At 50.5% G+C, this 23,347-nt stretch overlaps 1 protein-coding gene across 3 annotated transcripts in view; it reads left to right on the plus strand.

Annotated features, from left to right (window-relative positions):
* Window positions 1–23,347, plus strand: part of ppp1r13bb (protein phosphatase 1, regulatory subunit 13Bb) — a 32,975-nt gene that overhangs the window by 1,783 nt on the left and 7,845 nt on the right. Inside the window, exons 1-12 of one of the 3 annotated variants that reach the window (XM_060041377.1) lie at window positions 302–2,309; window positions 5,137–5,284; window positions 6,504–6,623; window positions 7,527–7,600; window positions 12,074–12,175; window positions 14,178–14,352; window positions 15,929–16,128; window positions 16,884–17,024; window positions 17,608–17,794; window positions 19,318–19,446; window positions 21,497–21,615; window positions 22,209–22,713. In XM_060041377.1, coding sequence (XP_059897360.1) covers window positions 2,193–2,309; window positions 5,137–5,284; window positions 6,504–6,623; window positions 7,527–7,600; window positions 12,074–12,175; window positions 14,178–14,352; window positions 15,929–16,128; window positions 16,884–17,024; window positions 17,608–17,794; window positions 19,318–19,446; window positions 21,497–21,615; window positions 22,209–22,713 — 2,017 coding nt within the window. In that variant the 5' untranslated portion in view covers window positions 302–2,192. Of the gene's footprint in view, window positions 1–301; window positions 2,310–5,136; window positions 5,285–6,503; window positions 6,624–7,526; window positions 7,601–12,073; window positions 12,176–14,177; window positions 14,353–15,928; window positions 16,129–16,883; window positions 17,049–17,607; window positions 17,795–19,317; window positions 19,447–21,496; window positions 21,616–22,208; window positions 22,714–23,347 lie in introns of those variants that run through there. The other 2 variants (XM_060041375.1, XM_060041376.1) reach the window with 2 other exon arrangements.

The raw sequence follows: 23,347 nt of genomic DNA on the forward strand, positions 1-23,347 counted from the left end.
GGCTTTTTCATAACTCTTGTTCCTTGGTTGTACCACTTCTGATAGTGAACTACCAACTGGATGGAAATGAAACAGATTAGGAAAACTTTCCATGGAACAACTGTCAAAACTCCATGTATGGATACAAACCGACTTAAAAAAAATGCATTCATGAATGGAAAATGTTCAAGATTGCTCAGTAGTGGGGAAGCATGTCGAGTTTATCGGCGATGGATGACTGCTAAGGTGTTCGGGGGGGACAGATGTTTGCTGCCCGTCAGCCGACCCCCCCCAGGCATTGAGCGGCTGTCAGCCAGCCAGCCCCGGCTGCGAGATGCCCTGTCCTTTTGTTCTAACATGACTGGCCAGCAGCCAGCGGGGCCCTTGGCCGTCCTGGGGCCCGTATGGCCACATCAGCTAATACTCCATTGTCACGGAAAACTTTCTGGAGCTGAGTTGATTGTCTAAGCGGCATCAATCTCACACAGTGGAGCAGGGCAGAGTGTGACACCTGTCCCCGCAGCCCACAAGCCTGTGGGCTGCGGGGACAGGCGCTGCTGGGGGTGGTGTTTTTTTTTTCCAGGCTTGGCTCACTGGCTTTCTCCTTGACTTGCCTTGGGTGCCTAATGGATATGGCTGCGGTGGAAGCCCGCTCTTAAAGATACCCTTACCAGATATCCAGAGTCAGCTGTTTATGTGTTTAACAGCGTCCAACACCTGTTCACATACTCTGTTCTCATTGGTTGAGGCGTGATGCATTATGAAGCTGGCTTTGCTAATCACTGGCATGGAACCTGGAAACTAAGTTGTTTTGTGTGAGGCAGCAGACAGCGTTTATTCCTCTTACTTTGATCAGATTTCATTTTATTTTAGTGTTAACAGGAGTAGCTTGTCTCCAGCAATTGTATAGGTGGGGCGATATGGTTGTATTTAGAAATCTGTGCTTTAGCTCGCTTCATGACCGAGTAACAAACGCCAAGTGTTTGGCTGTGACCTTACTCTTTGTCTTATCAAATGAAGCATGTGATTTTATTCAAACATTCCGTTTGGAGGCTCCGCTAGGCGTGTGATACACAAGTTTCCCTCAACCCTCGTTGCCTTTGCAATAAAGCGGTCAATCAGCATATTTGCTTTGTGCCTTTAATTAAGTTATGGTTTGATGTGGGCTTTTTATGGTTTGTTACAAAGTTCAGGCGGAAACGATGATGGGTCTGATCGCTCAACTGGATTAGATATCTGTTTGATGTCAATTCTTGGGTGATCTGCTTGTGTTTGTCTCTTCCCTGCCTGGTATTTTTTTTTTTTTTTTTTTCTTCATAGCAATATTTGTATGTAATATATGGGTAGCTCTCCTGAATATTTTAACCGTAGTAGATTTTTCCGCATTTTCCTGGGTCGATCATATTGCCTGTCCTGTGCTCGTCAATGACTGGTGCAGCTGCAAAGCAAACGAGGACTAGATAATATTACCGTAACTGTACGCCAACCTTTCGGGCTTACTATGTAAGACATGACATCTTGCCATGCATGAATAGACCCTCTCAGCCAGCCAGGACTTCGTCCAACGCAGTGGGCATGTCATCTGAACCAGTAATAAATGACCGGAGGATTATTCTGCCTGGGAACAGACAAGACAAGGTTTCCTTTCGTGCTCGCATGGGAAGAAATCTTCACCTAGATGACCGGAGACTTGGACGTAATACGCTGCTGCCGTTCCCATCCAGTGTCCCTACCAAGAAGCATTAGCAGAGTCATCGCGGTTACCGCCGCTGGCACACCCCAGCCGAGCGAGAGCGGTGGAGGGTCTCTCTGCCCCCTCCTCTCCTCCATTCTTCGTTCACATTTTCTTTCTCTCTTTCTTTCTCTGACTCTGTCTCCGTGTGTGTGTGTGTGTGTGTGTGCGTGTGTGATTATGTGTGTGCGTCCCCTTCGGGCGAGCTGTTTGTGTCCATCCCTTTCTCTCTGCCTCCATCTCTTGCTTTACCTCTCTCGCTCCATCTCTCTCTCTCTCTCTTCCCACCCTCTCTCTCTCTAGCTCGCTCTCCCTCACTAGATTATACATCCGCCGAGGCTCTGTCCCTCTCTCTCCCTCCAAAGTCTCTGCTGCAGCCACGTCTGACGCAGGCACTACTCTTTGGCATTTTAAGTGCAGGCTCGGGATGTCGTAATTATCGCGGCTCATGCCTTCCTGAGGGGCGATTGCGGTTGGAAAAATGAAGAGGTTTATGGCCCTGGTGTTGCGCGGGCTGGTCAATATTTCCAAGGAGCATCCTATCTGGGGGAAGGAGCACCAGCGCTCCCCCAAAAAGGCGAAGCGACGAAAGCGGAGGGCGGTCAGACGAGCTAAGACCACCACCACCACCACCACGGGCGGAGGCGGCAACTTCGTGAGGGGGGTTGGTATTGACCGGCGATGTGTGTGGCTGGGGGGACGGTAGCATGTATGCAGGGACGTCACAGTCAGACAGAGTTTGTGTGTTTCTGCAGGAAATGGTTAAGAAACATTCTGTTAACTCATTGGGGTGGGGGGGTCTGTCCATCATGGCTCTCCTTACTCGTCCCGCGACCTAACGTATGTTTGCAGATGTTTTTCTGCGAACCAGGCGTTTGGGGGCTTTTTTCCGATGTTTTCCGGAAGGGTTTTGGGGCAGATAGTGCACGTTCCACCTTGGCTTCAAAGTAATGGCGCGCTGTACAGTCGTCCCGGTGTGATGATGGGATTGATTGGCCATGTGTCCCCGGGACGCCTTTTTGGCCGATGGCGGCGTTTTCAATGTGACTCTGGGATGAGGGTTGGCTGAAATTATGTGCTGGTGATATCAAGATAATGCGTTGCACGGTCATTCATTATTGGTAGAATATTTTGTATAAAATGGTCCACCAAAAAGTTCCATAATTTTCTCTATAATCCAATGAGAACAAACATTTAAAATATAGAAAAAAATATTCTTTATTTTATTTGTACAGAGGAATTTCCTCATTTAAACAGTAAAGTTACATGATTATCTTATAAAAAAAAAATGGAAAAGGCCTACTTATTATTTAGTTATTTTTTTGTGTATTGATCTATTCCTCACTGAGCAGCCAAAACTACCTTTCATTGGTTGAAGGTTGAAATCTGTCGATGGATAGCTAAATACGTTATTTGTACATAGCTTTTTCGAGGGTTTTTATGTTTCTCATGAGCAAGGCAGTCACTTTCTGGTTTGACTTAGTTGCTGTATAATTTAGATGCCCCCTTGAAGTCCTCCCTTTCCTACAATCATCGTGCTTTCTATTGGTTATTCTCTGAAATAGTGTTTGCACAGAATTACAAACAAGTTGTTTTTAACCATTGCATCCCATTAAGAGGCAAAATTGCTAAAAAAAGAAGCTTTTTTGACTCATACAAACCCCTGAACTGTGTGTGTGTGTGTGTGTGTGTGTGTGTGTGTGTGTGTGTGTGTGTGTGTGTGTGTGTGTGTGTGTGTGTGTGTGTGTGTGTGTGTGTGTGTGTGTGTGTGTGTGTGTGTGTGTGTGTGTGTGTGTGTCACCGTCACCCCTCAGGCTCTGAGTTAATCAATACAAGATTCAATAGTCTGAATCAAACACAGCCAAATGCCATCAAATAGCTTCCTGCATTATTGACAACCCTGAGCCCCAATATATGCTATGAATTGAATCCATGCATTCGGGCCGTATAGAAAACCTCGGTATTAGCATATAAAAAGCTTTGGTGTACACCTCCTACGTAGAACCCCCATTGTTTCATGGAGGATTAGGGCGTGCGTTTCTCGTATTAACACATCCTGGATTAGGAACGGGAAAATCCCAAGGGAGAAAGATCAACCATGACACATCAGGCGGCGTTCCGACTACCTGCGTTTCACTTTTCATGTCGGGATGAAACGATAAGAAGAGCCACAGGTCGGGACTTGTAAGAAGATGGTTCCTTTGTTGTTTGTCTGTCATGTACGACAACAGCAACAGGGCCGGCCGTTGTTGTGCATGAATGGTTTTCTCTTGAGTAAGGGAACACTCAAAACACTCACATTGATGGAAAAAAGTGGTGGTTGTGCATTTTAAAGCGTTGGGCTGTACGGCAAGAACACTAGGAATTAGTATTCCTTCAACTGGGCTCTCTAGGAGGAATATTGGAGCTCCTCTAATATAGGGTCTCTCTCTTCAGGTATCCAGAGACGCTGGACCGAAACCGTTCATTAAAATGGATGATTAGAGGGAAAGGCTGTCCAAGGTGGACCTGAAGCACTTATACCTGACACGCTCTGTGAACCCTTACCGTCGAGCTGGTCGTTGAATGCATTTTATCTTCCTCTGTGGCCGGCATCAATAAGTTTAGTGGTGTGTAGTTCAGAGAGGCAGTGGGGGAACATGTGGGGGCGTGTACATTAGAGAGGTCTCGACTCGTCTTTGTTCGCTGTTGGAGCAGGCACTACTCATCATTGTATTAAACACTGAGGAGACGGCAGCAGGACCGCACCAGCGTTACCCCTGGCTAGGTTCATGCATGAGAAAGCAGACCGCATTTTTCCCAGCTGCGGATTCGCTGTGCGTCGACGGTCGGTTACTGAAGAGTCGGTTACTGAACAACAAGATCTTCCTCAGCATCTCCACGACCGCACTTCTGGTCTCAGGTTCTCACACCGTGTCTCTTCCTCTTCCTCTTCCTCCTCCGATGACAGAAGAGGAGGAGAAAAAGGCGATGCAGTGAGAACCTGAGACCTTCCTCATCGTCTCCACCTGGTCTCATTTGAGGTTCTCACACCGTTCCTCCTCCTCCTCCTCCTCTTCTGACTCAAAACAATGAGGAAGAGAGAGGGAGAGAAGGAGAGAACCTTCCTCATCGTCTCCACGACCACACATCTGGTCTCATCTCAGGCTCTCACACGTTCCTCCTCCTCCTCCTCTTCTGACTCAAAACAATGAGGAAGAGAGAGGGAGAGAAGGAGAGAACCTTCCTCATCGTCTCCACGACCACACATCTGGTCTCATCTCAGGCTCTCACACGTTCCTCCTCCTCCTCCTCTTCTGACTCAAAACAATGAGGAAGAGAGAGGGAGAGAAGGAGAGAACCTTCCTCATCGTCTCCACGACCACACATCTGGTCTCATCTCGGGCTCTCACACGTTCCTCCTCCTCCTTCTCCTCCTCCTCCAGATGATCCTGACGGTGTACCTCAGCGACGGCGAGCAGTCCGTGACTGAGGTCCCCATCACGCCCGAGACCACGTGCCGCGATGTGGTGGAGTTCTGCAAGGAGCCGGGAGAGAGCGGCTGCCACCTGGCCGAGGTCTGGAGAGGCAACGGTGAGACCTTCTTCTTCCTGTTGTTGTTGTTGTTGTTGACTTTTCCCGCCGCGACCCTTCGGCTGGACGGAGACGAGCCGTCGAGGTGAATCACATGCACTGGCCGTGCGGTTGCTGTTATACATGCAGGAAGTTAAAATAAGTTAAAATAAGGCGGAAGTTGAATGCAGATTTAAGATGCATTTTTTATGAATGTTCTCCATTATGATTGTTTTACCACTTGGAGGCAGAAATTTATCCTTAAGAATCTTGGAAGGAAACTGAATAATGTGGTGGCATAATTTGACCGAAAAAAGCTTATATAACGTAGAGCAAGATGCCATAGCCTACTGGTGGAGATGGTAGAAAAAATGTATTGGTAAAAAAATATATATGCAAACGGCCCTCAGATTGTCATTAACATTTAGAAGCAATCTAATTGGCCATTCCTTGTAATAAAACTAACAAAAAAGAGTCGCACTTATTGAAGTAATAATGGCAGTAGGTGCCTGCGAGAATAACACGGCACAAAAGCACTGTGCCCCCAATGTTGTGCCGCATACATGTGGCTCTGTCGCAGTCCATGTAAAGCACATACAAACAACCTCTACAGCGGGCCAAACGAGGCACGTGTGAGTGTGTGTACTGGCGGACGTTCAATACCACAATCCCCCCCCCCCCCCCTCCCTCCTCGAACTGTCCCAACGCTCCGGTTTGTCCAAAGCGTGACCCCGTCATCACCGGGGCCGTGGCTGACACACAACCTCGCACTCAGCGTTTTTCACTGAGAGGGACCTCCGTACCCCCCCCCCCCCCGATGGAATAACACCACCCAGCCAGGGGCTTTGCCCACTGTCGTCATGCAATTGTGTTCATGGGGGGGCTGACAATGCTACCTCCCGCCCCCTTCCCCCTGTTGTACAAACCTCCATTAATCCCGGTCGCTGCTCTGTATGCATGGAACGGCGTTGAGATGAGCGCATGATTTTCAGATTACTGCCAACTGTATATTTTGACACGGTTTAGAGGTCACGTGATTCTGACCTTGCTGCCGTCTGACTCGTGCTGGCAGTTGGTCAAATGGGTCACAATCCCAACAACGACAGCTCACAAATAAAAACCTTTTTACTGTTTATTAATGATCGGAGCCATTGCTTGTTGCTCGCGTGCTCTCCGGTGAAATGATTCATGTCCCCCCCCCCAAACTGACTGTTTGTGTATTCCACGCTGTGTCCCCCAGAGCGAGCCATCCCCTTCGAACACATGATGTACGAGCACCTGCAGAAGTGGGGCCCCCGAAAGCAGGAGGTCAAGTTCTTCCTCCGCCACGAAGACTCGCCCGCGGAGAGCAGCGACCCAGGTGAGCGCTGGATAAACTTTCCGATCCACTTTCGTTTTATCGGGCCCCTCCGTGTCGTACACTCGCCCCTGGTTTGGTTTGGAGTCTAAACGTTACGTTGGTCTACGATTAGTCCGAAATGTAGTTATAAGTCCGGATTTCTGTGTGCCTGTCTCCATGGAGACAGGCCCACAGAAACCGATAAATATAAAAAAAAGTCCCGTCCCGCTCTGATTTTCGGACTAATCGAGAACAATGGTTGCAATGCCGTCATCTGTGGAGATTTTGGCAAGTTAGAAAGTGGTGTGAAAAGGGCCGAAAACTAAGTTAGGCAAAGTGTGCGTCTCTTCGTCTTCGCTGCAGGCACATCGTTTTGTTCCTGCGACCTTGCCCTACTTATTTCCCCCAAGAAGTGCTGCCAGCTGAGGCGAATCGGAATAGATGCATTCTGTCACCCTGCCATTAATACTTAATACCGATAGTTTTGTGCGGAGTCAAAGTTTCAACGTTTCATCAGAATAAAACGTCTATTCTTTTCCATAACGGTGTCATCATTCATATTCCGATAAGGAGAAAAGCACACTTGCAGGTAACCTTTTCTCTTGTTGATATTATTGAGCTGTCTGCCTATCGTTACTTTAAACTTCAGTTCTGGGCAGGTCACGCAGTCAGCCTGAGTCGCCTCACTTCTGTAATTCTTTTGAGTTCTCTGTCATACCCAATCAAGTCAGTGGGCTTCCACAACCGTACCGGACAACAGTTGTAACCCTTAAAAATAGAAATATAAAAAAATACATATTGTGTTTGTGTATACTTGGTTGTGTGTTGCATGCTTATATATGTGTGTGTGTGTGTGTGTGTGTGTGTGTGTGTGTGTGTGTGTGTGTGTGTGTGTGTGTGTGTGTGTGTGTGTGTGTTCTGCAGGGAGTCAGCAGTCTCAGGACCAGAGCAGTCGTAGGAGTGGCAGCAGCAGTGGAGAGAAGCACAACGAGAACGGGGTGAGTGCCGTCGCAGTGACGGAGACGAGAAACGCGTCAACACACACACGCTCGCAAAACGAAACCGTAATTGGATCCGATGGTGCGGGAGGAAAATGCATTACTGGAGCGGGGTCTTTGTTGTTGGGGCTACATACTTCCGTCCCGTTAACTGTGGATCAGCGTTTGTTGAGCGATTTCAAAACTCATTTGTCCACCGGTCACAATCGTTGGTGAATTCCCAAACCTCAAAAGACGCAGTGACTGCATGAGCTAGCTTTCACAATTGAAGCATTCCCACCTCACATAATGCTTGGTGGCGGGCCAACATGTCCGCTTGAGAATAGTGGCCGATGTGCAGCGGCAGCGGAAAGAAAAATATCAGAAGTTCCATTATTTTCGCAATAAATATAAATGCAGAATGACTCGTGGACACTTCAGGGACTGAGTGGTAAAACAATTCAGCGCCGTATAAAAGATGGCATCAGTTGAAAAATGAACCCGAACAAGGACAAATGTTAGGATTTTAATCACTTAAATCCACTTCACAAAAACCACCAGTTTCTTTCCCCGAATGCTCATTTATTATCACGCTGCCACAGGCCTCGCTGCCATACATCTTGATCCATGCTCCTGGGACATGCCCAGCCTACTTCTTCTTCTGCTTCAATTCTGAAGGCCATATGTACGTGTCAGACAGAGTTCAAAGGGGCCATTTACATACGAGACCCAAGGGCCTTCCACAGTCTACTACGCCCAGGTCATGTCAGTATACCGCTCTGAAGCAAGAGGGATACAAAGTCTCCCACTGGTGTTTGTCATTGCCGTCAGCTACTCGCACGGTGGATGGCTGTGGATCTTCTCCCTGCTACCCTGCTCCGCGGCTAAGGCATGCTGGGATATGTTTTACTCAAGAGCGGCCTATAGCCTAAAATCCTCAATCATCCCTCTCACTTATCCATCCCTGTTACTCTCTCTCGCTTTCACTCTCTCGCTCTCAGCCTCTCTCTCTCGCTCGGCCTCTCTCTCGCTTTCACTCTCTCTCTCTCAGTCTCTCTCTCTCTCTCTCTCTCTCTCTCTCTCTCGCTTTCACTCTCTCGCTCTCAGTCTCTCTCTCTCGCTCGGCCTCTCTCTCTCGCTCTCAGTCTCTCTCTCTCTCTCGCTTTCACTCTCTCGCTCTCAGTCTCTCTCTCTCGCTCGGCCTCTCTCTCTCGCTCGGCCTTCACGGGCGCGCTCCATCTTCGTGTCTCTTGCTCTTCCCCCATCGCGTCCCTCCCCTCCATCTCTTGCTGGAACCATCTGTCCCAGATTTCATTCCACAGTGGCTAAGTGTCAGGGTCAAGGTATCAGAACTAATTCAACCTCGCGGCCAAGCAGGAATAATCCAGCCCGGGCCGGAGATGGGAAGGATTTCTCCTTCCTCTCCTCGCCACGAGACCCCGAACCCCATTGCTGCCGGAAGGGCGCTTGGTCAAAACCCAAATTGATTCGAACCCGGGGGACTCTCGGAGTGGGACGCTTTAGATATTGAAACAATCACTAGTATATACTGACTTAACGAAATCCTACTTCTCTCCCAGTCCCTCCCCAATCACATCAGAAAGGCTAACAAACTCCATTTATTTAAAACAGGCCCTCAAAACCTTTTTTAAGATTGCTTTCACCTCATAACCTTCTTCTCTTCCTCCTTTATCGTCTTTTAACTAATATGCATTCATCTTAAATTATTTTATTTTGTGTTCACTCTGTAAAGCGTGTTTGAGCACTTACAAAAGCGCAACATAAATCCAATGTATGATTACTTCCTGGCGGTCGTAAAAACGCATTCCTATTCAGCGTAGCCCTCACCCATTAGACATGGGTCCTTCTCTGACACAAACCAGTTACCATGGTTCCAAAAGACCAGTGCAATGTCACCCCTCGGCCAAAGCGGCTGCTAATTGTCTCCCATCTCTCCACTGCACCCCTAGCTACGACATCGCCCGCAAAGGGGGGGGGGGGGGGGGGAGGAAAAACACATTCTCCCCCAGCTGAATCGCTGGCGCCCGCTTAACCTTCCACTTATCGAATTTAATGGAGGATTATGTTTGCACTGCACTGTCGGATGATATAACCATAATCATAAGAGGATCACGGCTGTGACTTTCCCCCGGGCTGCCTCCGAGGGGGAGCCAAGGCGTGTCCTCCCACCCACCATGTCGGGCTGCTGATCAGCGCCCCTGGCACAGGACGCTACCTTGCATTACGCGCGCGTGCAAAATATGCAGCGTTGCCCCATCTCTGCGTGTCCCAAGTATATTGCTTCCCCCCCCCCCCCCCCCCCCGTCTCAACCCCCTGTCTCCGCCCCAGGGATTAATTATAAAGGTTTTTAAGTACTGCTCTATCCATATCGTGCAAAGTCAGGTGTTGCGGAGAAAGACATTGATGTAAGACGCTTTCATTTCCAGTGATCAATAGGGGTATTAGTGAGCACGGCATCAGCCATGTGGGGGGGGGGGGGGGGGGGGGGGGCGGGGGGGTTCATTTTTCAGACATCCCTCATCGCTTGTCACTCCCGTTCTGCAGTTGCAGATTATCAACGCAACCCTCCCCTCCCTTTCCCTCCCGTTCCCGGCTCTGAACACGGGTGTTTCCTCAGAGGTCCTCGCTGTCACTCCGGTTGCGCTGGCAGAACGCGCGTCTCCTCCTCCTCCTCCTCCTCCCCCCCCAGAGCAGGCCGCTGAGCGACGCTGAGGAGCCCGGCGAGAGCGCTGGAGCGTGGGGCCGTGTGACGCCAGAGGCTCTGCCACAGTCACCGCCTCCTCCTCCACCTCCTCCCCCACCACCACCTCCTCCTCCTCCACCTCCTCCCCCACCACCACCTCCTCCTCTGACCCATCTCCTTAGTCAACTTCTTTTCCTCCCTTTCCGCTCAGCTTCTCCAGATCCTTAATCTCTGTCTCTCTTGTATACATACGCCTGTTTCCTTCGTACAAACATGATTTAGATTTAAAAGGCGCGACTCCCCTTGGAATTTATCCACGTGACTTCTCTGATTTCCAAGAAGGCGCACCTCTCTGCACCAGACAGTCCTGCGTCCTTACCTCGCCTCCGAACCGGCTTTCCTTCCAATACCATCTGGGTTTCGACCGTGTCGTTGTGTACGACGGACCGGTGACCTCCTCCCTGAGCGTGTCCTCAGCCGTCCTCTAAGACCGGTTTACTCCTGACTTTGTACCAGGCTTCTTAATGTCTCCTCATGTCACTGGCAAAGGCCACCATGACATTTCCCCAGCTCTCTCTCACACACACACACACACACACACATACACACACACACACACACACACACACACACACACACACACACACACACACACACACACACACACAGTCCCCCCCCCCCCCCCCCCCGAACCTAGCTTCTTCTTATTATTTTTGAAAAGCCATCAGGGTGGCACATAGAAGCATTTATGGGCCCTTACCTCCTATACGAAGAGGTGAGAGCCTCTTCCGTCTTCATATAGCGCCCCAGCCAGAGTCGTGTTCCCAGCTTATCGTATTTCAACTCCAGGGATACTGCAGTTCACTCTGTGGAAAATACCCAGGCCCCTTTTTTATTTTTTACGCACAAAGCGACTTCAGGATGGTTGATATGCGCTGATATTACACAGCTATGGGTTTTTAACCAAAAAGGACCACATTTGGCTCCGTACCAGAACTAGTTTTGTATTCTGCTGTGTGTGTGTGTGTGTGTGTGTGTGTGTGTGTGTGTGTGTGTGTGTGTGTGTGTGTGTGTGTGTGTGTGTGTGTGTGTGTGTGTGTGTGTGTGTGTGTGTGTGTGTTAAATAAATCTCCCAAAAAAAAAAGTATATATACAGACCATTTCTATCCTGTGGACTCAAAACCGTTAAAGCAACAAGACAATGCATTCTTGCAACTGTCACACCCTTTAAGTCAATGTGTCCAGCCCCATCTGTGAGGGCGGTATGTTAGGAATGGGCGTTGGCTGGCTGGCTGGCCGGCCTTGTAGCGTGATTCTGAACAAACGGTAACTGATCCGCTACGCGTGTGGAGATTTGGAGGATGGCCACTGACGGACAGTATCTAACAGTCTGCCTGTCGGTTTCCTTGCTGTTGTTCCTAGCTGTGTTTTGGGGTACAGGAGCAAGTCTCTTCTCTCTGATGTTTCATCAAAACCCGTGCCGTGGCTGCAAACCCAGACCTAAACGCGGTGGCCGTCTCTGCCCCTCCACCCCCCATGTGCACCGCGCATAACTCTGATTCACGGTGACGCCGACTCCTAAGCCCCTCCAACTCAAAAAGCACCCAACTTCTGCCCTATCCGTTAAACCTGTTACAGTTCTTTCACAACAAGCCTCCCTAACTCTGTATATTACCATACACAGCTTGAACATTTTTGATTTAAATATTTTTTTGGAGGACCAGCTGTCGGTTCATGTAGAAGTTTTAGCCGACGTCATTCGTAAACAATTGTGTGTGTGTGTGTGCAGGTGGGGAGCCAGCGCGTGGAGCTCACCCTGTCCGAGCTGCAGGAGATGGCGTCCCGGCAACAGCAGCAGATCGAGGCCCAGCAGCAGATGCTTGTCGCCAAGGTAACGCCACAAGCCTCCCACCTCTGCGGTACCCGTCGCTCGTTCGTGAAATAACGTGTTTGGTCAAAGTTTCGGGGCCGTCAAACTTGATCCACTGCAGCACATTTTAAGCTACCTTTCTCATGGTCAACAAACTTTTACCGTTTTCTTTTTAAACCACTACGACTTCTGCTTGTTATCTCCGAATCGGACCTCAGAGATTCAGGGAATAACGAGTGTTTTACGAAGAGCGACGTTTTAATGGACTTTTAATGAGCAAACGCCACACAGTTGCGTGACATTAATTCCCGTTTCTGCCATGGCGCTGCTGTCTGCCGGGGCAGCGAGCGCACACATCAGCACGTTAATGTTCCGGCGCCTTCCGAGCAATCCACCGTGACTCCAAACTTCCGTTTGGAGTCACGGTGTTTTTGGAGTTTGGAGTCCACCGAACCCTTATATTACCCCGGGACACTGTCTGTCTCTCTCTCTCTGTCTCACTGTCTCTCTGACTCTCTGTCTCTTGTCTCTGGTCTCTCTCTCTGGTCTCTATCTCTGGTCTCTCTCTCTCTCTAAGTAACTCACCCTTTATCCGTCAGTTTCCGTGTCATCAGTCATGGTCCCTGTAGTCGTGAGAACAGGTTTCTAAGGGAGCTCTCTGTTCCTCCACGTGGTGACCCGGCGCCGACCCCTCCTTGGCTACGGTGGCGGGTCCGTCCCGTGGCGCGGCACGCCAGCCGGTCCGTTCCCCCGCATCGAGAGCCGCGGCGGGGCCCTCGTGGGCACGTCCAGGCCTCTCGAGAAGTGGGTCCCGCCGCCCATGGTGCCCGGCGGCCATTTGGAAACCTGGGCTTGTCATCTCCTATTTTCAGAGCGCTAACTGGAGCAAGACACAGTTGGATGGAGAGAGGGGGAGAGATAAAGGGGGGGAGAGAGAGAGACACGGTTGGATGGAGAGAGGGGGAGAGATAAAGGGGGCGAGAGGGAGCAAGACACAGTTGGATGGAGAGAGGGGGGGGGAGAGAGGGAGAGGGAGCAAGACACAGTTGGATGGAGAGAGGGGGAGAGATAAAGGGGGGGAGAGAGAGAGACACGGTTGGATGGAGAGAGGGGGAGAGATAAAGGGGGGGGGAGAGAGAGAGGGGGAGAGGGAGCAAGACACAGTTGGATGGAGAGAGGGGGAGAGATAAAGGGGGGGAGAGAGAGGGGGAGAGGGAGCAAGACACAGTTGGATGGAGAGAGATGGGGAGAGAGTGAGAGACAGAGAGAGATATGTGACCCTCCCTCTCTCCTCGACACGCAGATGACGCAGCACGGCGCTTCAGCCTTCTCGTTCGAACGCGTCTAATTGACACGGAGGTCGTCATGGGGACTTCTGGGAAATATGTAGTGTAGTATGCTAATTCTGTCGCGGCGGCCCACTTGTTTTGCTTCCACGTTCAGATTTGGGTTTGTTTTTGTCCCCCAGTCGTGACTATGAATTAATAGTCTGAATCAGCCAGGCTTGGCTCATTGGGCTCTGGGCTGTGAACAGGTTTTAAATACCCCAGTGTGTTCACAAACGGGCAGTGACTGATCTGAGTTGATCACCTGCTTTGGCGGTTTTTAAGTCTTTTATACCTGGGCACTTGCGACGTAAACACACTTGACGCAACATGACCCAACGAGTTTAAGCACTTACAATTTCCCTCAAGTGAGAAATACCCCGTATCAACGTCACTGCTACTCATGTCGTAACTAATTATCCCATTCATATGTCATCTGTGGTCATCCGAATCATCACATTACTGTCCACAACAACAACACCCAACCCAACTAGCCAAAATAACAACTACAAACATGGCTGCCTCTGGTCCTCACGATCCTCTGAATCATCACATTACCTTCCATTATACTCAACCCCATCTCGCCAAAATAAGAACTACAAACGTGGCCGAATCATCGCATTACTTTCCACAACACCCAACCCAACTCGCCAAAATAAGAACTACAAACATGGCCGCCTGTGGTTCCTCCCGTGCAGGAGCAGCGGCTGCGCTACCTGAAGCAGCAGGAGTCGCGGCAGCAGCAGACGGCGTCAGAGGGCGAGAAGCTGCAGAGGCTGAAGGAGCGCGTGGAGAACCAGGAGGCCAAGCTGAAGAAGATCCGCGCCATGCGGGGCCAGGTGGACTACAGCAAGGTCATCAACGGAAACCTGTGTACGTACCCAACGCAGACCCCTCCTCCGAGGCGGGGCCGGGAGCTCAAAGGTGATGTATTATGCCACCAGGTGTGAGTGTGATTAGCCGTTACAAGGCGTTTTTGAAAATCTGCCTCTTCTGACATCACAAGTGGGCGTGTCCACCTAGATGTGTGCTGGATAGATCAGTCCACCAGCCTACCCCGTGGTCTTTAGCAAACGTTGCTCAGCTATCCAGCACACGTCTAGGTGGACACGCCCGCTTGTGATGTCAGAAGGGGCCGATTTTCAAAACGGCTTGTAACGGCTAATCACACTCACACCTGGTGGTTTATTATGTCACCTTTTAAGGTTGGCCAATGAGTACAGACTGTGGTACTCACTTAGGAGTTCAGGGCTATGTTAGATTTAGCCCCTGAGGAGCCTCAGAATTTCTCTGGATGCATGGGTCTTGAGTCTGTTAAGTCAGGGCCAGACAGAGACATTGAGGAGCCCACAAAGAATGAAGAATAGGTTTTAAGCCCAGCACGGAAACCTAATGTCCCTCAAGTCGTAGTAAGAAAGGTTAAATGTTTTTTTTTTTCCATAGTTGAGCTGAAAAAATCCTCGCAATTTAATTTTCACACTTTTTTTTTCAGTTTTCAGTTAAGGACGGTTATGATTCTTGTCGCGTAGGATAGCAAAATGGGCTCTGCGTAAAGTACTGTCAAACCTTCTGAGATGGGATTCAAAGGGGGACCTATTTTACACCCAGGTGTGACATGAATAAGCAATCACAAACCAGCCACCTTGAAAATCTACCCTATAGTGGCGTCACATGTGGGAGGGTCCAGATGTATGATTCATGGGTCAGACTATCGATGCTACCCAGTGGTAAACACACTACACCTGGTAGGTTAATGGCGCCCGTTTTTGTTAAAGAGAAAGACGGCATGAATAGCTGTTGTCTTTTGTCAGCCTTTGGTGTTTTCGAGAAGAAGAAGAATGCGGTGTTACCGCTTAAAGTTGCTTTGGTTAGGGAGAGACAATGAATGTACGAATTTAAGCTGCATATATATTTAAAGGCAAATTGAATTAAATAAAGTGCAATTGATTCAATTAAGCCTTTCATAGTGCTTTACATAAGGAGGAATGGCAATATGAATCCAGGACAATATAAAATAGAAGTATAACGAGGTTAATTAATAAATGAACGAGTGCGCAGAGATAAATTGTTTATGCAAATATGTGGCAAACCGAAACGATTTGAGCCCTAATTTAAAGTCCATACTGACAAACTTTCTCCCTGTTTCTCCCTCTGTCTGTCTCTACCTCCATCTCTGTCCGTCTCCGTTTCCCTCTCTCTCCCTCCCACTCTCCGCCCGTCCGTCTGTCTGTCCCTCTCGCTACCTCCACCTCTCCGTCCTTCTGTCCCTCTCTTCCTCCACCTCTGTCCTTCTGTCCCTCTCTTCCTCCACCTCTGTCCTTCTGTCCCTCTCTTCCTCCACCTCTGTCCTTCCCGTCTGTCTCTGTCTCCACCTCCCCCCCTCCCTCCCTCCCTCCCCCCCTCCACCTCCCTCCCCCCCCCCCGCCCTCCTCTCCCTCCCCCCCTCCAGCGGCGGAGATCGAGCAGGTGAGCAGCCTGTTCCAGGAGAAGCAGTCGGAGCTGCAGACTGCCGTGCTGCGGGTGGAGCAGCTCAGCCTGCAGCTGGAGGAGCTGCGGCGGGGCAAGCTCAACGGCCTGCAGGCCCCGCTGGGGGGCCCAGTCACGGGCACCGCCGCCCTGGAGCTCCGCAAGCTCTACCAGGAGCTCCAGGTACGTGGCGGAGCTACCTCCAGCGCTGCGGGATAGCTAAAGCCTCATTTATAGGCGCAGTTCCTGCAGCGATTTATTTGCATGTTTGCACACCTCTGAAAATTCAAGTGTGAGATCTCCTTGCCAAAGCGATGGTATCAGCAAAACAGAGCCACCTTTTTATATTTACATTAAGGGCATTTAGCAGAAGCATTTATCCAAAGCGACTTACAAGAAGTGTATTTGTCAGAAAAGAAAATTAATATATCGCTGTCGGTACATTAAAGATATTCATATCACCAAGTGTCAAGCACTTGCCATTGTTAGGTCCGTAACCCCTTCGGAGACATACATACCGTGTGGAGTAGGTACACCATGCTTTGTGGAATATAAAGTAAGGTTTGTTTTTGTTTGGAGATTTGCCTTTGGCTCCATCAAGTGGTTCAAAGCAGATGAGAAAGACAGCAGGGTAACCGTGTCACTACGATACAAACGATGATGTGAACGAGAGAGAATTTACTGGAGGCGAACATCCTGGGACAAAGTTAAACATAGAACAGAGATTTAGGAACTCAGTGTTTTTATGAATTAATATTTATTTATTCTTTACTTTGATAATTCATTTAGATATTTACTTATAACAACGTATTAATAAATATTCATATCTTACGGTTCTCTTTTTACTTCTTCAATTTTGGTATGGCCTCGTTTCACCACGTCACCATTAACTCGCCGTACGTTTTAAGAAGTGACAGTGAACCCTTTGCCTGTTGCAGATCCGCAACAAGCTCAACCAGGAGCAGAACAGCAAGCTGCAGCAGCAGAAGGAGCTGCTCAACAAGCGCAACATCGAGGTGTCGCTGATGGACAAGCGCATCAGCGAGCTGCGGCAGCGCCTCCACAAGAAAAAAGCTGAGGCACGTCAAAAAGAGATCGTCCCTGTAAGGCCAGGACACACGCACACAAAGCACACACGCGCACACACAACCCCTTTCCTAAAACACTGATCTTTTAGCGGGAAACGGTTCAAACGGTTCAGGTTTTGTGCAAAGTATTGCCAATCGATTGGTCAAGCGTCTGTCTGTCGGTGTGTTTGTCTGTACATGTGTGTCTATGTGCGTGTGCCTTTGTGTGTGTGTGCCTTTGTGTGTCTCTGGTGTCTGTCTTTCCGTGTCCGTGTGTGTTGGTCTGTGCGTACATGTCTGTCTGTGCGTGTCCATCTCTGTGTGTGTAGTGTACAGTCATTGGTTTCACACTTTTGACAATAGCATAAGGTTCTGCGCGTTCTTCTGGTAAACACAAGTAGTAGAATGCCGTCAGAACTCATTGCTTAAGAGCTTCTCATCTGACTACAACACGCGCGGTACAACTCATATCGGATACGAGGAACCGCATTAACGTAGGAATAATCCCCCCATAAAGCACCACCTCTCGCCCACCCATTAAGATGTCTTCACCGTTCTGTTTATTTTTGTATCTTTCCCCCCCCCCCCCCTTCAGCTGAACAAGGCCAACGGGCCCCCCTCCCCCCAGCCTGGGACCCTGGGTCGAGTGGCAGCCGTGGGGCCCTACATACAGGTGCCCGTTCCGGGGCAACAGCAGGGGGGCTACAACATGCCTCCGGACCCTCTGAAGCCCCAGACGCTGGGCATCAACACTCAGCCCCCCCACGGCCGCAGCAAGTCGGGTAAGGTCCCGGCCCGCGACCGGGGCTCGTGTTTTCCGGGGAGGGGGTCGAAGGCCTGGGCGATTGAGGCCCTGGGCGCCGTCTCTCCCGGCCTCCACTCAAACATTCGTTACACGATCGTTCCTCAAGTTGGCTTTGTTTTACCGATTCTGTCGGGGAGTGTTGAGCGAGAGTGCGATCTCGACCTTGGCTGTGGAGAAGAGGCATGAGGCACTTGTGTCTTTTTCTTGAGTCGATGAGCGTTCAGACAGTGAGGGAGTTTGTGGACGATAAATAGTAGATTGCTTTCCCTTTAACAGAATGACTCACAGAATGTCTCACAAAGACCAAAGTGCTGCTGCTGTGGTTTAACTTTGTGGCAGGTGAGCTAACAAGACGTTCTCTTGGATAGAATCGACACAAAGTTTGCCAAGTTATATTTTAACTGATGTTTCAGTGGAGCCAGGAGAGGCGGAGAAGATGGTTCAATCACCCAGACTGACATGGTCCTTTAACACTATTTTGTTCAGTTTCAGCTGAAAATGCGTTGGTGTAATTGTGAAACAATCTTTAAAGTAACAATGTAGTGCGGTTTCCAAGCTGTTGTTTTTGTGGGATAATGACAGTTGATCAATCGGCTCTGCCTGTTTTGCTGTGACTAACTACTCAAGATAAACAGAAAACGATGCCATGCAAAGACATGCATTCATGTTCAGTGTTAACACGGTACATTGGCCGGGGAGATGTCCCGGTATTAAACCATACACGCGTTCGTCCGAGACCTGCTGTCCCCGGTGCCTCACGCAGGGTTCGACCGCCCCGTTTTAGCCCTCAGCTGCCGTCAGCCGGCTTTCAATTCCCCTTCCGATGATTGGACCCCAGCGGTGTGCCAGCATATGTGACACGCGTGGAACGAGTGGAAAGTCAAATCTTGTGCTAAGCCATGTTCGGGGAAACATTTGACAAATCCATCCGTGGCGATGGTCCACGTATTCTCCTTTTGCATGGCGACCCCTTCGGCACGTGGTCAGTCCAATCCCCTGGTAATCCGCACGCTTCCTGCCTGCCTCCCCGCCCCTCACTGAGGTCGCTCTGGTCTGTGTCTTGATCTGAAGTCTGCATCTGTTTTTCCCCCTTCTTCTTCTTAATCTTCCTTCTAACACTGCTTCTTTTCCTGTGCCTTTTTTGTGTGTGTGTGTGTGTGTGTGTGTGTGTGTGTGTGTGTGTGTGTGTGTGTGTGTGTGTGTGTGTGTGTGTGTGTGTGTGTGTGTGTGTGTGTGTGTGTGTGTGTGTGTGTGTGTGTGTGTGCACTCTTTGATGTACACCTTGTGTTTTCTCTTACCGTTTCCTTCCTTCCTCCCCCCTGCTCTCTCTCTCTCTCTCTCTCTCTCTCTCTGCCTCCACTGTCCTGCTACCTCCCCACTCTCCCCTCCTCCCCCTTCTCCCCTCCCCCCCCCGCCTCTGCTGGCTCTGTGTTGGACTCCTGTGTGTATGTGGGTTGGTTTGGAATGGGGGGGGTTGGGGGGGGGGGGTGGTCCCAACAGGGGTCGAAGGCAGCGTGCGAAAGCCCGCCAGCACTTGGAAGGTCTCCGATTTAGACATCGTTGTGGACCCCGTGCCCGGGTCTCCACCCGCCACCCAGCCCGCCCCCGCAGGCTCCGATGGGATGCCCCGTGAGTGCACACCACCCCCCCCACCCCCCCCACCCCACATGGTTCACCGACGTCCCACACGTTCTCTTTGAGTACCGCGCAGGATCATCAGCATGCAGCAGCAACGTTTTGTCTCAGTACTGTAGTCCCGCCTAGTGAGCACAGCGCTGTGGTCTCGTCCAATAAAAACAACGCTGTTGTTGAGTGGCAGCCAATCAGAACAACGGAGAGAGCCTTCTCAGTCAAGAGAGGAGTTGGGATTGATTTTCAGAGTCAATTGGGAACTTTGGAGTGTGTGTGGATGATGGCTGGTTTGAGCAGACTCACCTAGCCCGAGTCAGACTCACTGGATTCTGGGGCTGCTTAATCCAGCCATCATCCACACGCACTCCACACACACTTGGTCACATGTCGTGTGCGGTTTTACGGTGACCTCTTCCAAATTAATGTAGTCATCACATGTCCAAAACTGCTCAAACGGTAATGCTTAAGCTGCATCCATCACTCAATGTCCAGAGTTGAGGCTGGCGAACCAGTCAAGACATCCTGGCCTAAGCTTCTGCGATTGAAATCATCCTGATTATTATCGCGAGCCGTCGTGTGCCAGCCAAACCTGAGTTGTGTACACAATATAGTGCGGCGGGATGAACAACAACAAGACGGAGACTAATTGTCCTCCTTTTGGAGACAAACAAGAATGCTATTCTTTTGAAGTCGTAACTCCCAGTCGCCTATATAAGAAAATGTCACGTCAAAGCACTGCTGATCCTGTGTGTGTGTGTGTGTGTGTGTGAGAGATATGTGTCGCAGTGTGCAGAATTGTTCCACTTTTACGAAAGCTCCATGTTTTCTGCACCTCAAGTCGTTCATTACTTGACATTCCGTACATTGTCATTACCTCCCCTGTCTGCTTTATCTCCTACGTTACTCCTATGTCATCTGCCGCAAGGGAGCGGCTAGAAAGATTAGCCCTGTTCATGTAATTATGTCTATCTCGGTCTCGCACTCACGGTAAACACGATTTGGGGATTTTGGGCTTTCTTCTAAAAACATTGACCTTGTCATTTGTTATAAAACTGTGACTCACGTTTGTGCAAGGGATTACCCTTACACATCATTGCAGAAGGTTTTTGGTCTTTTGAATATATATATATATAATTTATCTTATTTTATATCCCTGTTCATGGTCCAAGTGGTTCTGAAAAGAGTGCAAATTCAAAATACTGTATGCAATATCATAGTATGCAATATCGTAAAACACTATCATCCTTCCACTGTTATTATATAATAACAGTGCAAGGATAGCTGTAAGGAATGAAAGCGTCCTTTCTAAGCTGAGGTGTAAGTGCATACGGTTTAAACCCTTTATTCGTACCCTTTTATCCGAAGCGACGTTTTAACCATCATTAATCATAGGGAGGCGTGGTCCCGGGATGCCCTTAAGGTAGCCTCGGTGACTCTGGTCGACACATCTTCCTCCATATCTACCTTCAGAGCATTCAGTCTCTAATCCTTCTCCTCCTCCACCACCACCTCCCCCACCACCACCACCACCACCACCACGGACGTGGTGGTGGTGGTGGTGGTGTTGGAGGAGAAGGATGATCAACCCATCTTCACTCAGTATATTCAGTCTATTAACCTCCATCCTCCTCCACCACCACCATCACCACCACCACCACGTCCGTGGTGGTGGTGGTGGTGTTGGAGGAGAAGGATGATCAACCCATCTTCACTCAGTATATTCAGTCTATTAACCTCCATCCTCCTCCACCACCACCATCACCACCACGTCCGTGGTGGTGGTGGTGGTGTTGGAGGAGAAGGATGATCAACCCATCTTCACTCAGTATATTCAGTCTATTAACCTCCATCCTCCTCCACCACCACCACCACCACCACCACCACGTCCGTGGTGGTGGTGGTGGTGGTGGTGTTGGAGGAGAAGGATGATCAACCCATCTTCACTCAGTATATTCAGTCTACCAACCTCCACCCTCCTCCACCACCACCAAGGTCACTCTCCCCACTCCATTACCCCCTGGCTCACCTTCTCCTCTCCCCCTCCCAGCGGTGGACACCGGCTGGCCCAGCAAGGGCCCCTCGACCCTGAAGCCCCCCGACCGGAGGGACTCCGGGTCGGACGTCCAGGGCAAGAGCCCCACCACAGGCTCGCCCGGCGGAGACAAGGTTAGTGCGGACTTGCCCTCTCCCTCTCCATCTCCCTCCCGCTCATCCTCTCCCTCTCCCTTTCTCCCCCTCTCTATCTCCCTGCCGTTCTCCCCTCCTTCTCTCCCTCCCCCTCTCCATCTCTCTCCCTTGCTCCATCCCTCTCTGACCCTCTCCATCTTCCTCCCTCTCTATCTTCCTGCCTCTCCATCTCCCATCTCCCGGCTCCATCTCCCCCTCTTCCCGTCTCCCGCCTTCTCCCTCTCCCTCCCCCTCCCTGCCTAATGCTTCCCCCCCATGTATCTCGAGGCCTTACCCTGTCCCAGGCCGGTACTCTATGGTCTAATACTGAACACTAAGGGTTTTCTGCATCCGTTGGATAAATGTCCTCAACGGATTCATCATATAATGAGTGTTATGCATAGCAAACACCTTTCGTAGATTACCCAGGGGTAAATCTTCCTTTATCTTCTAACCACGTTTCCTTATCGCATCATTCTATAATCTTTTAATAATCATATCTCCAATCCTTGGTACATCTCTGGTAAGATTCTGTTGGTCAAATGGTTATTTTCTGTCTTGCCTTGTCCGTCCGTCCGTCCGTCCGTCCTCAGGTGCTGGACTCTAAAGTCTCCTCCCCCGCCTCCTCCAAACCCCTGCCCCCCCCCTACGGCTCCCACCACACCACCACCTCCCCGCCCTCCGCCCCCACCCTGGAGCGCCGCAAGGACGTCCCGCCGCCGCTGCCGCCGCCGCGGCCCAACCCCAACCTGCCGGCCCCGGCCTGGCCCCGGGGGCCCCCCGGCTCCGGCTCCTCGTCCTCGGCCACCACCGCCTCCTCGTCCTCGTCCTCGCAGCAGATCCAGCAGCGCATCTCGGTGCCGCCCAGCCCCACCTTCCAGCAGCCCCTCTCCCCGCTGTACCCCCTGGGGCTGGGCGACCGGCTGGAGGCCCCCCAGGCCATGGCCGTGCGGCCCTTCCTGCCCGGCGACCGGGGCTCCTCGCGGCCGCAGTCGCCCCGCAAGGGCCCGGCCACCATGAACTCCAGCTCCATCTACCACATGTACCTCCAGCAGGCGGCGCCCAAGGGCCAGCCGCCCAAGCCCGCGCTCAAAGCAGGTGAGCCTGGCCGGAAGAGCTCTCTCTGTCCGTCTTACGTCTTCCTCTGAATGCAGGAGTGGTGGATGTTTATGTATTAGAGGTCACATGGCATGCCACCAGGTGTGAGTGTGATTAGCCGCTACAAGCCGTTTTGGAAGGCTGCCCCTTGTGACATCACAGGTGGGCGTGTCCATCTAGAGGTGTGACGGAGAGTCGAGCAACGTTTGCTACGGTCCACTGGGTAGAGATGGTGGACTGATCTGTCCAGCACACATCTGGGCGGACACGCCCACTTATATTACATTATTGGGATTTATTTTGGTCGTTTTAGATTTTTGTTGAGCAGAAAATGAGAATTCGATATAATGACATTAAATGAGTCATTATTATTAGGTGTGTTGTTAATATATTGTTTCTCCATCTCTGCGTGTGCCTGTGTGTTCGTGTGTCTGTTTTTGTTTGTGTTTTTGTTTGTGTGTCTGTCTGTGTGTGTGTGTGTGTGTCCGTTTGTGTGCCTGCCTGTCTCTGTGTGGGTGTGTGTGTGTGTGTGTGTGTGTGTCCGTCTGTGTGTGTGTGTGTGTATCTGCCTGTCTGTGTGTGTGTGTGTGTGTGTGTGTGTCTGCCTGTCTCTGTGTGTGTCTGTGTGTGTGTC

The sequence above is a fragment of the Gadus macrocephalus genome, chromosome 21, assembly GCF_031168955.1.
Source record: "Gadus macrocephalus chromosome 21, ASM3116895v1".
Lineage (NCBI taxonomy): Eukaryota > Metazoa > Chordata > Actinopteri > Gadiformes > Gadidae > Gadus > Gadus macrocephalus.